This window comes from Tiliqua scincoides, chromosome 7 (assembly GCF_035046505.1).
Source record: "Tiliqua scincoides isolate rTilSci1 chromosome 7, rTilSci1.hap2, whole genome shotgun sequence".
NCBI lineage: Eukaryota > Metazoa > Chordata > Lepidosauria > Squamata > Scincidae > Tiliqua > Tiliqua scincoides.
Window position 1 is genome coordinate 70,081,135 of NC_089827.1, and position 14,174 is coordinate 70,095,308.

At 45.8% G+C, this 14,174-nt stretch overlaps 1 protein-coding gene and 1 pseudogene across 3 annotated transcripts in view; one reads left to right on the forward strand and one right to left on the reverse strand.

Moving 5' to 3' along the window:
* Positions 1-14,174, reverse strand: part of ACSS3 (acyl-CoA synthetase short chain family member 3) — an 87,053-nt gene that overhangs the window by 40,387 nt on the left and 32,492 nt on the right. For 2 of the 3 annotated variants that reach the window (XM_066634069.1, XM_066634068.1), the window contains exons 1-2: positions 8,771-9,125; positions 5,420-5,564 (exon numbers count right to left, since the gene is read on the reverse strand). In XM_066634069.1, the coding sequence (XP_066490166.1) occupies positions 5,420-5,564; positions 8,771-9,108 (483 nt within the window). In that variant the 5' untranslated portion in view covers positions 9,109-9,125. Of the gene's footprint in view, positions 1-5,419; positions 5,565-8,770; positions 9,126-14,174 lie in introns of those variants that run through there. The other variant, XM_066634070.1, reaches the window with a different exon arrangement.
* On the forward strand, positions 6,358-6,477 carry LOC136657906 (5S ribosomal RNA; annotated as a pseudogene).

Genomic DNA, 14,174 nt, shown 5'->3' on the forward strand with positions numbered 1-14,174 from the left:
TCTTCCCTTACCTCCCCAAGAGCCTCCCAATTGCCAGTTTAGCTGGTGCGAGTCCAAAGAGACAAAGGGTGTATGGCAGCCCACACCAAGTGCCACCCTTTCTTTCAGATGTCCCCACCAACTCACTCTCACAGGTGGTCATTCCTCTTCCTCTTTGCACACTGGGCCTCCACAGCTTTTCCAGAAGCTGTCTGGAAGCACATAGCTAAACACACTTCCAGACTGCCATTTTCTCTGAAAACCAGAAATTACTTTTTAGGCTTTGGGGGGGGAGGGTGGTATTTAACAGTCCTGGACCCAGGTGGCACAGGTGCCAGAATCACAATTGCCACTGGAATGCTAGTTATGGTGGCTGAATGCTAGGATAGGATTGGGCCATGTGAGTCCTAACCCATAGTCCATAAGACATTTGCTGAAAAATAAGTTTAAAAAGAAATGCATCTCTTTAAAATGTAAACCCTGTATGAGGAAGGCAGACTTCACTCTCCCCACCCATGCTCATGAGGCATCCAAAAGATGCATTCCCTTTAAACCCTATGCAAGGACAAAGCAAGGGGAAGAGTAGCAAAGCGCTCCTTCCTTGTGCAGCATATAAAGTTTAAAGGGATCGCAGGCCTTTAAACTATAAACCCTTTGTCAGGGTGGCAAATGGAAAGAACGTAAAGGGCTTTCTTTTTGAAAGGAGTGCACACACACCCCTGGCAAAGACAGGAGAAGTGAGTAAGGGGCAGCATCGGGCAGCACACCTGGTTGGGCCAGCTTTGATCACTATCACTCAGATTTGTGAGCAACTTAAACAGCAGATGGGCTTCAGAACGGATGGGGAATATAAACAGAAAGTTTTCAGTCTCCCCTTTGGGATCAGGAGACAGAAAGTGAGAACCAAGGTGCTAATAGAGTTGTGCAAAATGCAAGGATTGTGCTTTTGCTGTGAAAATCTGAGAGCTACTCTGCAATAACCATTTCCTCATCCAACCCAATTACGTCTGTTTCTCCTCTCCTATGCAGAGTTTTCACACTGAGCAGTGATCTGTAGGAACATTATTATGCCACCAAACCTGGGGGGGGGGGGAAACAGAATCAAAGACTGCATTGTTTATTCTGCTGGGTTGGATAGCACAGTCATTAATTAAAGGAAAATATTCTGAGTATTAAAATTTAAGATGGACAGCAATTTCACTGGGGGTTGAAAATATATGTATCCTATGTTTTAAAAAAGCACAAACTGAGACACTATTCTATAGTTTTTAAAAAGATTTTGAGTAGTACTCCACACAGTAACCATTGCAGGCCCCTGTCGACTTATGCAGGGATTATGTTCTTGGAAATCAGCACATCTTTGAAAAGCTGATGGTTTAGAAAGCAATGAAAAAAACAAAGAGGCTGGTAAGAAAACTGAGCAGCAGTTCTGTGAATGTACTTTCTGCCTCTATTTTTTATCTTCCCCTTCCCCACAGGAAGCTCCCAAAATCTAATGCTGTTGTTAGCAACTAATTGGCAGCTAACTGACTGCGTTATTTCAAAAACTGTCAGCATAAACTAGACTTCCGGTATTAATTTGCAAATCATGCTTTTTTGAAAATGTGTACATCAAGGCAGTGTTAATTGAATGGTGTCTGGATTTTATCTCCAGTCTCTCCCTCAAAATGAGACGCACAAAAGTTTGAGAAAAAGACACTGATTTCATGCTTAAATGCCCATAGACCAAACCATAGCCCTGTATCCTATATCACTGGTATAGTAAAAGCTGTTTGTTAGTAGAGTTGTAGCACATATGAAATATGCATTTTGTCCTGCTTTGAAAAGATGAAGGGGGCAGTTATCTTCTGAGCCATCACATGACCTGTTCCAGAAGTGACTGTGGATATCTACAATGGAGAAAAGGTGCAGTGTAGGAGGTTTGAACAATGGCTAAAAGCCAAAGGTAAGAGTGACCTACACAAGACCAACTAATAATTTTCCTGTTGGGAAAGGAATTGAACAGAATTTTCAGCTCAATATTGAGCTTCTCTCTCTCTCTCTCTCTCTCTCTCTCTCTCTCTCTCTCTCTCTCTCATATCTGAAGATGCACAAGAAACTGTATTCCTGTATTAAAGGAGATCAGAAATGGAGGAAGAGAGAATATTCATTCAAAGAGGGTTGAATTAAAAAAAAAATTGACTGGTTCAAAAGACCCATTTTTAAACAATGAATGCTCCTTCATTGTTTAACGATATATGCTTTAAACCAGTCAAACGTTTTTATTAACAAGACCTTTAGCTTTCTGTGTAACCATTTAGCCGGTATTCAACACCCACAAGAGTTGGCCAAATGCCACACTTTTGACAGTTAACCTTTACATGTCTTCTTCGTTGACAATTTCTAAAAGATCACATAATTAGCAAGTGACGGGTTTCTTTGTACTGCCTTAACTTACAAAGCACTGTAGTCCAGTGGTTTTCATTTCATTTCATGAACCTTTATTAGGCATAAGCATAAATACAAATAAAGGAAGAACAAAAATGGCCTGCCCCTAACACAGGGGTTCCCACAAACTCTTATATTAGCAGCTCTATGAGGAGCAACGGAATTAACTCTGCATCTCTGGATGACACCATAGAGATAATCAGCAAATTGGGTAATAGTTGGTTTGTCAAAAGTAGAAAGAAGGGAACACAAAATTACATCATCGCAAGTCTCTGAGTAGCAGGTCAGTAATGGATTTTTTTAAAAACAGTATGTAAATCTTCATATTATAAAATACAGTATGTGCTAGAGATTCAATAACCTCTAGGTTACAGTCACAGCATCTAGTCCAATGGTTCCCAAACTGGTGGGTAGTGACCCACTAGCCAGAGAAGCACTTGTGCCTTTAAAGGTACAAATTGAAAACCGGAAGTGGTTTTCTATTGCTTTTTTGTTTTGTTTTGGAGGCTTAGGAAGCCCTGTAGAGATGTCTGCGGGGCTCCCCTCATATACACCCTGGAGGCCAGCACTCCCTTTGGTAAGTTTAAAAAAAAAACAACCCTCCCCCCCAGCAGCAGTGCAAACCTGGGATTGCATTGCTGCCATAGCCCCTCCTGCACACACTTCCAGAGCTCGCAACCCCCTTGCAGAAGTTTGGGAAGCACCGCTGTAGTCTGTTTACAGGTGCATGGCTCTCTCTTCCCTAAAGCTTATGTTATTAAAAATACATAAACATTATATACAGCACAGACTACTGCAGGCAGCTGAAGTGAAAACCGGTTTTATAACAAACATCAGCACATTTTCACAGCACCTTGTAACCTGAAATGCAAATTTTACAAAAGCGATTATGATATATTATAAATAATTCAGAGATCTCTTTCCACCCCACTTAGTATTATGTTGATCAAAGATTTATTGCAACCAGTAAATATCAAAAGGACAGAACAAATTGGCTAACCATAGCAAGTGAATAAAGAAATGTAGCTGATTGCTTTTAAGCTCCTGCACAGCCTCCTCTGTCAAGGTTAGCACCCGATGACAACATTATAAAAGAAAATAGGAGAACATTTTTTAAAATACGAATAATTACAATGTGATATAGCCATAAAACATCCCAAAATGCAACCGCTGAAAAAGAAACCAGGACAAATGTCAGCACCAAGTCAGCACCAAATCTCTTCCCCGAAAGCAAGCCATTGAACTGCCAACAGAAAGGTGGCTAACACAGTCAGCATACAGGCTTGCTACAAAATAGGCCCCACCATGGGGTTTACTCCCAGGAGAGTGAGCATAGGATTGCAGTCAAAACACCTTTCCAGTGGTAGCATACAATGCAAAGGTAATGTATTTAATGACACAAGCATTGAAACTGCTCGTAATAACATATAGAGAAGCGTTTCTCAACATTTGTCTCCTACCACACCACTCTGCATGGTCCACCTATTGGAAATACCACAGGAAGTGACTGATGATGATGTCATCGCCAGTTACTTCTGAACGGGGAGGCCAGAAGCAACACAACAAACACCAGTAAGAGGCTCAGAATGGACAGGAGGGCTTCTTCAAGCACGTAAAAAGTGCACACTGGAGCTCTGCTCACCAAGCCAAACCTTCTACTGTTTCTTGCAGCACTGCATTGCTGGTCTCTCTGGCAGGGGTTTAGGGTTCCCATCAGTAACACCTGACACCACCTCAAGTACCACCAGTGATACAGGTACCACTGGTCGAGAAACACTGACCTAGAAGAACATCCCTCCCAATCTCCAACATGGAGCCACAATAGATTCTAATCAATTGACTGATGGAAGAGGAAGGTGGAAGCAAAAAAACAGCTGGCGCAGCTCCAGTGCACACTGCTTCCATTCAGTGGAAAAGCAAGTGGCACAGAGGAGGGAGGATGCGCATCATGCTGTTGGTAAGTGAACAGGAGGGGGCAGAGATGTCTCACTCCTGCCATCAACTGGCTCACCTGCCTGCTCCTGCTTACCCACCCTCCCCTCTTCCATGGGAGATGGGCAGGCACGCAAGGGGGGGCACCAAACTTGTAGAGCCACAAAATAGCCAGCGCATAATGCAGGAGACCCGGCCGCACCGCTGGATACCGTGGTAGCACCCAGTGGAGCAGCCAGGGATAGGATTTGGCTGTGAGATAGTTATCTCCCAATAGGTTTTATAATAATCCCAGGTTATATGGATGGTTCACATAAGCATTCCTACTAAAACTTATACTAAAGGAGGAGAAAGTTGGCTTTATTTTCCCAACTTGAAGAAACGTGATAACAGATTATAAGAAAATAGCGGAATTACAAGAGTCAAAACTTCACTGTCAAAACTTCAAGATCAATGGTAATTTATAGCCAGATGCAATTATAACTATATACAGTGAATCACGGGCAAGAGACTTCATGTAGCTTTACTTACCCACAACACCAGAACATTTGCTAGAACAGTGGTTCTCGCTCCTTTAGCACCGGGACCCACTTTTTAGAATGAGAATCTGTCAGGACCCACCAGAAGTGATGTCATGACCGGAAGCGACATCATCAAGCAGGAAAATTTTTTACAATCCTAGGCTGCAATCCTAGCCACACTTACGCAGGAGTAAGTCCCATTGACTACAATCGTTAAAAATATCTCCATAGTAGCCCGTTAAATGTACAGATCTGTGACATTTCCCCAAATGCAATCACTTACCAGGGTAGCATCAAGTCTAATATATTAAAAATAAAATATTGAAATGAATGGGGAGCCCATGAATGGGGAACTAGGAACCAAATATTGAAATGAATGGGGAACTAGGTGGCTCATGACCCACCTAGTGCATCCTGACCCACAGTTTGAGAAACACCGTGCTAGAACATCAAAGTGGACAGAGCAACATGTGTTATCTCTATTCAGAATTTTATCAACATACTTTGAAAATGTTGCTCTTTTAGTGGTTTTGTCTGTTAAGAATATCCAACAAACATACCTGTTCAAGAACTTCTTTATAAGTTATAGCCTCCTTCGTATTTGTCACAGGACTGTCGTGGATGATAGCAATCTGGTCCCCATGTCCATTTTCAACATGGCGATCTATAGCATTATAACAAACATTCAGCTCTCCCCCAACAAACCTAAAAAAGAGACAGAAATAAAGCTGCCAAAAGGTTATATTCCAATTTTACACTTGTGTAGGATCCTTAATCAAGATAGAATTCCAGAATACAAGGGAGAGGAATGGAAAGAGTCCTACAAAAAAAAGGTATTTTACGTATATACATTTTAAATTATAAAGCTTCAGAGCTGCTAAATAACACAAAACATCGCCTTACACTCATCCCTAATTTCACAGTGAGAGAAAAACGTTCCTCATGACAGCAAGTCCAGCTCTTGCTACATCTCCCCAACCCTCATACCCAACTGGCTCAAGCAGGACAATTTTCTCTCCCTTCCCTCTAGCACAGTGTTTCTCAACTTTTGTCCCCCGCCGTATCACTTTGCATGGTCCAACTACTGGAAGTACCACCAGATGTAACTGGCAATGATATAATCACCAGTTACTTCCGGATTGGGAGGCCAGACACAACACAAGAGGGCTTTTTCAAGCAGCTTTTTCAAGCTCCGCCCATTGAACCGAGCCTCCTATGGCTGCTTGTTGTGTTGCATTGCTGGTCTCGCTACCAGTCTGTGGGGGTCCCATGCATACCACCAGACACCATCTCAAGTACCACTGGTGGTAAAAGTACCACTGGTTGAGAAACACAGCTCTAGCATTCTGCTTTTGTTTTTCCAAAAGCACTCCAACATTCAAAGGTGTCACTGAGAATGCTCAGGCTGTTTTGGGGAAGGGGACTCAGGAGGCTCTTTTCTTTTAATTTACAAATGTATCATCTTCTGAATACTTTGGTAATCTCCAAAACATGCAGAAACTGCAGCAACTGTTACCCTGCACATGCCTGATCTCGTCTGATCTCAGAAGCTAAGCAGGGTCAGGCCTGGTTAGTACTTGGATGGGAGACCACCTGGGAATACCGGGTGCTGTAGGCTTATACCATAGTCTTTCGAGACTGAAGGTTGCCAACCATGCAGAAACTACGCCCTTATCTGCAGATGGCCTGGTATCGCATACAGACCGATAGGCCCTCAAGTCACTCAAGGTCTCTATTAGTAGATAAATATTAATGCAGGTTAATCATTGTCCAGTTGTATCCTTGACCATAGCTGATGAAGTCAAAAAGTGAGGACTCAAGCAATGATCCTTTACTACAAGCCACAGTGACCCTAGAAGGTAACGTTACAAGAACTGGAGTTCATCTCCCCAGGCCAGTTTGGGAAGGGTTGGGCATGTTCTAAATGGGCACCTGATTGCCATAGCAAAAGGCGGGGGTGGCAAACTCCAAGAATGGGCAAAATAGATACACGTCTCCGTTGACCACCATGTTTTGGGCAAAGGACTTTTTCTAGACAATTGTTTCCAACCATGTGGATTGCTGTAACTTGGCAAGGGCTTTGACCCAGGGCCCAGCAACCTGGTACCAGCACTGGCTGGGCTGCACATGCCTAAAAGTGCTTACCCTCCCCCTGAGCATGAATAAGCATTTTCCCAGCACCTGTATTTGGCCCAAGCAGCATCAAGCAGGCTCCTAAATCAGATAATACATTCACAACCCAACTGTGGAATTTGTGACATCTCTGCCACGTGATAAAAATGCTCCGTTCCAGCAGAAGAACCGTGACAGCTCTTTGTAAGAGTTACTTCTCACCTTGCTATTCTAAAGCCTGCAATATGAATGCACGGCCATACTTCTGTTTGCAGAGAGACAATCTGATACTCTTGCCATGAAGCAAAAGCAAATCATAAATGAGGCCTAAATTTGATCCCCAAAAGGGTGGGTTAAACCTGAAAATGTGCCTGACCTATGTGCTGGTAATGCTATACAGTAAGAGAAGGCAAACCCAATAATTGCATAAATAGCTGGATTCGGAAGGACAAGAAATGTTTTTCCACTCTGAAAACCAGTTTTGCTACACTGCCCACTGTAATCATGACCACTTTTGATCTCATTCCTTTAACCCACAAGAACACTTCAATATCCATCCCTTCTCAGGTTAGCTAACCAGGGTTACATAAACCAAGGCTAACCCTGGGAACCAGGAAAGAGTGAGCATGCAGAAGATTTCTCCTTGCACTACTGAGTAAACCCCACAGGCACTTACCACCCAAGCCCAAGGCTTGCAAACACCTTACAGTCAGGTTGAGGAGTAGAAAATCTATTTAAAGCCAGTCACTGTGATTATGTAAGAGTTAACACAAAATTTAAAAAGATGTGATCCTGTGTACAAGGCACAAGAGCCAGTGTGGTGTAGTGGTGAAAGTGGCAGTGTAGGCTTAGGATCAGGTTCTCACTCAGACACTACACTGGGTGACATTGGTTCAGTCACTCTCTCAGTTTATTTTGAGTGCAGGGGAGAAACATGGTGCGCCATGAGCTTTAAGGGAGAAAAGCAGAATTAAAATCATAATGCAATATATGCTATGATGTCACTCTGCCCCAGCAGTAGCTAATTTATAAGGGAAAACAACAGTGATATAGGGGGCTCAAGTCAGCCTAGAAGCCAAGTTCCCCAACCTCAGATACGTGTGGACCAGTTGCAGCTTCTCTGTGGTAGGTATGAATTCTGCATCTGCTCAGAGGCACGCTTGACAGTGAATATTGACTTATGCTACTAGACTAACGTAGGCTGCGATCCTAACCACACTTTCCTGAGAGTAAGCCCCATTGAACAAAATAGGACTTACTTCTGCGTAGACCTGGTTAGGATAGTGCCCTTATGCTACTAGAGTCTCACAACATGTCATGTCCACCTCACCATGTGACCACCTCACCTGGGGATCTTCTGTTTGGCTCGAAGCCTTTAAAGGCATGGGAGCCTAGAGCAGTGCTTCCCATGGGTCGGGACCCACTGGTGGGTCGTGACTTGATTTTTGGTGGGTCTCCAAAGGGTAATGAAAAGATCAGATACCTAATTGCCTCCATCCCTGAGGCTAGATACTGATACTGTAACTGCTAATTACCCTGCAAAGAGCTCAGCTCCTGCAGTTTGCAAGCTTGTGTCAATATAGGGAGATAAATGTTTGAAGGTCTTTTTTCTGGTCATTATATTACTTATAAATAAATAAAAATTTTCTTTCTAGATCTCCAAGTCCAGTAGAACTAGGTGGGTCAAAGTGGGTCTTGGTGCTCAAAAGTTTGGGAACCATTGGCCTGGATGGAAAGAGCAAGTTTTCTCACAGCTCAGGCAGCAGTAACCAGGTGAGTTTCCTCCACCGCTCACTCACCAGGAGGTGGTAAAGGGGTCTCTCCTCTCCATGGTTTTTGCCCAGGGCTTGTGCCAAGAGATGCCCTGCGCGGCTCCTGCCCACAGCTCCTCCGGCTCCTCCACGGATGCCCTGAAGACCGCCTCGTAGCTGCCTCCTCCGGGAGTGGAGAAAGAGTTGGCCCCCTGGAGAAGCCGGATCGGTGGTGGGTTCCAGAGCCAGGGGCTCGCACGATGCGCCTGCACGCGCGCCCTGCAGTGCTGGCCGCCGGGCGCCAGTCCCCCATCGCGTGCCCAGCTGACTCGACTCCTGCGGACCAGCTTGGGCAGCCAAGCGCGGCAGCAGCGCTGGAGGTTCATGCTGGAGGCAGCCCCTCTCCCGGGGAGTCCCGATCGCGCTGGGGGTGGAAGGCAAGTCCGCCCCTGCCAGTCTGCCAGCCAGCTGCGTTGCGCAAAGTTGTGCCAGTCGCTGGGAAGAGGCGAGCTGGACTACCGGGGAGGGCAGCAGCCCAGCCTGGGCGTGGAGCTGGGAAGCCACCCGCTTGCAGAGGCTCCGCTCCAGACTTTGCTCTCCTCTCCCAAGTCCTCCCCTTCCTGATCTCCACGGTCCCGACGAGAATTAAGTTACTACTAAGTTACTACGCCTCACCCCTTCGGTCATCCCCCTTTCCCAGATTTAGTTCACAAGCTCCTCCCTCGCTGCCTTTTGTGCTGTTGTGCAACTTCATAGAAGCCAGCTGCCCCTGGTGCCAACTCCCTCCCTTGGGCTGCATTGCCAGGCACACTTAACCTGGAAGTAAGTACTGGTGGCGTAGCTAGAGGGGGGCCAAAGCACTGAGTGTTGCGGGGAGCCTCCCCGCAGAGTGCAAGGGGCCCCTCCCTTTGGAGCCGTTCCAGTCTGGGGGAACTAAACCAGAGGCGTAAGCTTCTGGGGCCCGATCCTGAGCCTCACCGCAGCGTCCAAGGGGCCTCCCCCCATCCACTTCGGAGCCATTCCAGGTGGGAGGACTATGCCTCCTTTTGCTTCCCCCCCCCCGTCTGGAATGGTTCCGAAGGGGAGGGGAAGGGCCCCTTGCACACTGCTGCGAGGCTCAGGATCAGGCCCTATGAATATACATGCTCAGGATCGTGGCCCAAAGGTGTACATGCTCAGGATCAGGCCCCAGGATTGCACACCTCCGTTTTGCTCCCACCTCCTGGAATGGCTCCAAAGGGCAGAGGGAGAGATCCTTGTACACTGTAGTAAGGCTCCCTGCAAGACTTAGTGCTTTGCACCCCCCCCCCCAGATACGCCACTGGCAAGTGCCACTGAACACAGTGAGATTTACTTCTGATGAAACATGCATAGGATTCTGTGGTTAAAATTCCATCGCAATTAAGTGCCTCAAAATATTTGACACTCTTTAGATAGGACTTTCTTAGCATCCTTCACTCTTCAGTTTAGTTTCCTTCAAAATCCCTTTACAACCAGTTTTTTTCCATTTATAAAGTCGTATCTTAAAATACATACAGAGAAAAGCTGCTTTTGTTTTCTGCTGTCATTGTCAACACTTGAAGATTGCTTTCAAACCCCACCAGAAATAACTTCACCACGACTCCAATTTCATCTTAAATCAGTGGTTCCCAAACTGTGGGCCAGGACCCACTGGTGGGTCACCATGGAAAGATCAGATAATTACCTCAGAGCCCAATCCTATGCATGAATATTCAGAAGTAAATCCCATTACTTCCCAAGTAATCCCAAATCAATCCCAAATCCATCGGGCTTACTCCCAGGTAAGTATGGGTAGGATTGCAGCCAAGCCCTTACCCAGCAAAGAGCTCAGCTCCTGCAATTTGCAGGGTAGCTGCTAACTGCCCTTCATGGAGCTGAGCTCCTGCAGTTTGCAAGCATATGTAAATACAGAGAGATAAAAGTTTTAGGGTCATTTTTCTGGTTATTATTATTTATAAATAAATAAATAAATAAAATATTTGTTCTGGAGCACCTTTTAAAAAAAAAAATCTGCTAAACCTAGGTAGGACTGGATAGAGTATTGTTTTAAAAAGTGGGTCCTGGTGCTAAAATGTTTGGGAACCAAGCCTTAAATGGACAACACCTACCTGCTGCTTGTAAGAACTGACTGACAACGTGCATCTCTTTGTAACTCTTGAAAGATATGGATTAAATGGCCTGTCCAAAATGGCCTGTCCAGACTGAGAGCAAAATCCAAAGTCCAGCTGAAATGTCTGCGTGACTTCCTCTTTGCCGACGATGCAGCTGTCACTACCCACTCTGCCAAAGATCTCCAGCAGCTCATGGATCGTTTTAGCAAGGCCTGCCAAGATTTTGGACTGACAATCAGCCTGAAGAAAACACAGGTCATGGTTCAGGATGTGGACTCACCTCCCTGCATTACAATCTCTGAGCATGAACTGGAGGTTGTCCATGACTTTGTGTACCTTGGCTCAACGATCTCCAACACTCATTCTCTCGATACCGAGCTAAACAAGCGCATCGGTAAAGCAGCTACCACGTTTTCCAGACTCACAAAGAGAGTCTGGTCCAACAAGAAGCTGACGGAACATACCAAGATCCAGGTCTACAGAGCTTGCGTCCTGAGTACACTTCTGTACTGCAGTGAGTCATGGACTCTTCGCTCACAACAGGACAGGAAACTGAGCGCTTTCCACATGCGCTGCCTCCGACGCATCCTCGGCATCACCTGGCAGGACAAAGTTCCAAACAACACAGTCCTGGAACGTGCTGGAATCCCTAGCATGTATTCACTGCTGAAACAGAGACGCCTGCGTTGGCTTGGTCATGTCGTGAGAATGGATGATGGCCGGATCCCAAAGGATCTCCTCTATGGAGAACTCGTGCAAGGAAAGCGCCCTACAGGCAGACCACAGCTGCGATACAAGGACATCTGCAAGAGGGATCTGAAGGCCTTAGGGATGGACCTCAACAAGTGGGAAACCCTGGCCTCTGAGCGGCCCGCTTGGAGGCAGGCTGTGCAGCATGGCCTTTCCCAGTTTGAAGAGACACTTTGCCAACAGTCTGAGGCTAAGAGGCAAAGAAGGAAGGCCCATAGCCAGGGAGACAGACCAGGGACAGACTGCACTTGCTCCCGGTGTGGAAGGGATTGTCATTCCCGGATTGGCCTTTTCAGCCACACTAGACGCTGTGCCAGAACCACCTTTCAGAGCGCGATACCATAGTCTTTCGAGACTGAAGGTTGCCAATATAAAAATAAAAATGGCCTGTTCTCTAACCATAGATCATTTACCGTATTTTTCAACCAGGACTCTCCAAATTGAAAAGAGCCGCTTCTTTATAATCAATAAAAGCTACGAAGACTCTTGTCCCACTTTAAAGATTAACTCATTGATTACGACATAAGCTTATGCTACAGTCTGCTTTGTCAGAGGCATAAAGTGAAATTCTCACTGGGCAGGTGGGCTATACATGGACATGCTCTATACATGGATGTGTGTGGGGGGGGGGGATGGAATGAAAACAGAGACCCAGCTGCAAGAGGTAATGTGAAAGATTAACAGTGCAATGGTGAGTGGTCACTATATCTATCTTGCACATAAGAAGATAAGAACATAAGAAGAGCCCTGCTGGATCAAGCCAAATGCTCATCTAGTCCAGCTTCCTGTATCTCACACCCACCAGATGCACACCACAAGAGACCTGAATGGCATTCTGATTTAACCTACTTCTAAAACCAGGAGGTTGCACATACCCATCACGGTTTGTCACCTGTGATGGACTTTTCTTCCAGAAATCTGTCCGATCCTCTTGTAAAAGCATCTAGGCAAGATGCCATCACCACATCCTGTGTCAAGGAGTTCCACAGACTAATTACACGCTGGGTAAAGAAATATTTTTCTTTTGTCCATTCTAACTCACCTGACACTCAATTTTAGTGGATGTCCCCTGGCTCTGGTGCTGTGTGAGAGGAAAAAGACCATCTCTCTATCCATCCTGTGCATAATTTTATATGCTTCAACCATGTGCCCTCTCAGTTGCCCTTTTTCTAGACTGAAGAACCCCAAACTCTGTGGCATACCCTCACAAGGGAGGTACCCCAATACATAGTCTTGTCACTTTCTCAACTTTTATAGTACATTTTCTCAACTTTAGTTGAGAATCCTTCAGTCTCGGAAGACCATGGTGGCATCCTTCAGTCTCGGAAGACCATGGTGTCACGCTCTGAATGGTGGCTCTGGAACAGAGTGTCCTCTCCAGTGCGCGAAGCCTGGGTAAAGTAGGTATGGAGGATAGGCTGTTACCCATGCAGCAAATCCCCCCTCTCCACGTCGCTGAAATGGTCCAATGGAAAGGCAGAGGCCAATACGGTTGGTTCCAGCGGCGTCGCAGGAGTTGCCAGAACGTGACTGTGTTCAGCCATGAACTGCCTCAGGGACTCCAGCTCCGGATTTTGCCTCGAGGTTGACTCCTGAAGCCTTTTCCACAACTGGATGTAGCCACAAGGCAGTGGAGGTTTGGGATCAGTTTTCCTTCTCTCAGATGAGCTGCCTTCCCAGGCTGACGAGTCCCATCTACCTGGTGGCTGTTCAGTCGCCTCTTACGACAAGTACAGCCAAACTGAGGGCCTATTCTTATCCCCAGCCCCCAGGGGAAGTGGGGATAACTATATAAGTTCTCAAGTTAAGCACTATATGTGCTTAAACAATAAAGTCATCTATTGTACAGTTAACATTGCTTCCTTTCTCATTTCAGGTCATTCCACTGAGTTGTGCCATGAACCACTGTATTTGTCCCTGCACACGCAATTGATTTGTCCTCCTGTATGCGCCTGTTACATGAATCTTAGCGTATCCCCAGAAACACATTCCTGTACAACCAATATTGAGTAGCCCGGGAAGGCGCAAGTATTTCATAACAAGTCTCCAACTGTGACAAAGTTCTTAGACAGAGAATGTTACCATGGGAACACATCAGTCTCGCCTTAAAGGAAACCCAAGACTGTCACTAATATGCGCACTGGTACACATTAACCATCAAACCTGTAAGGCTTGATCAGCTAGCGCACAGTATTTAAGGTGAATGGCTAATGGGCAAGGGTGATAAAGTACTATGAAGCATTGCTCTTTTCAGAACTGGCGGTGCCTGAGCTTGCTAGCAGCACTTTCAATGTTGGCATTTTAAGCTACCATACTGACACGGGCAACATCAAGGGGATGTATGATGGTATCAAGCAGGCCCTAGGTCCAACACAGAAGAAAATTGCCCCTCTGAAGTCTGCCACAGGCGAGGTCATCCAGGATCGGGCGCAGCAGATGGAACGCTGGGTGCAGCACTACTCTGAGCTATATTCCAGAGAAAATGTAGTCACCGAAGAAGCACTGAACAACATTGAGTGCCTGCCTGTGCTGGAAGAGCTTGACAGTGAACCAACCCTAGAAGAACTTCA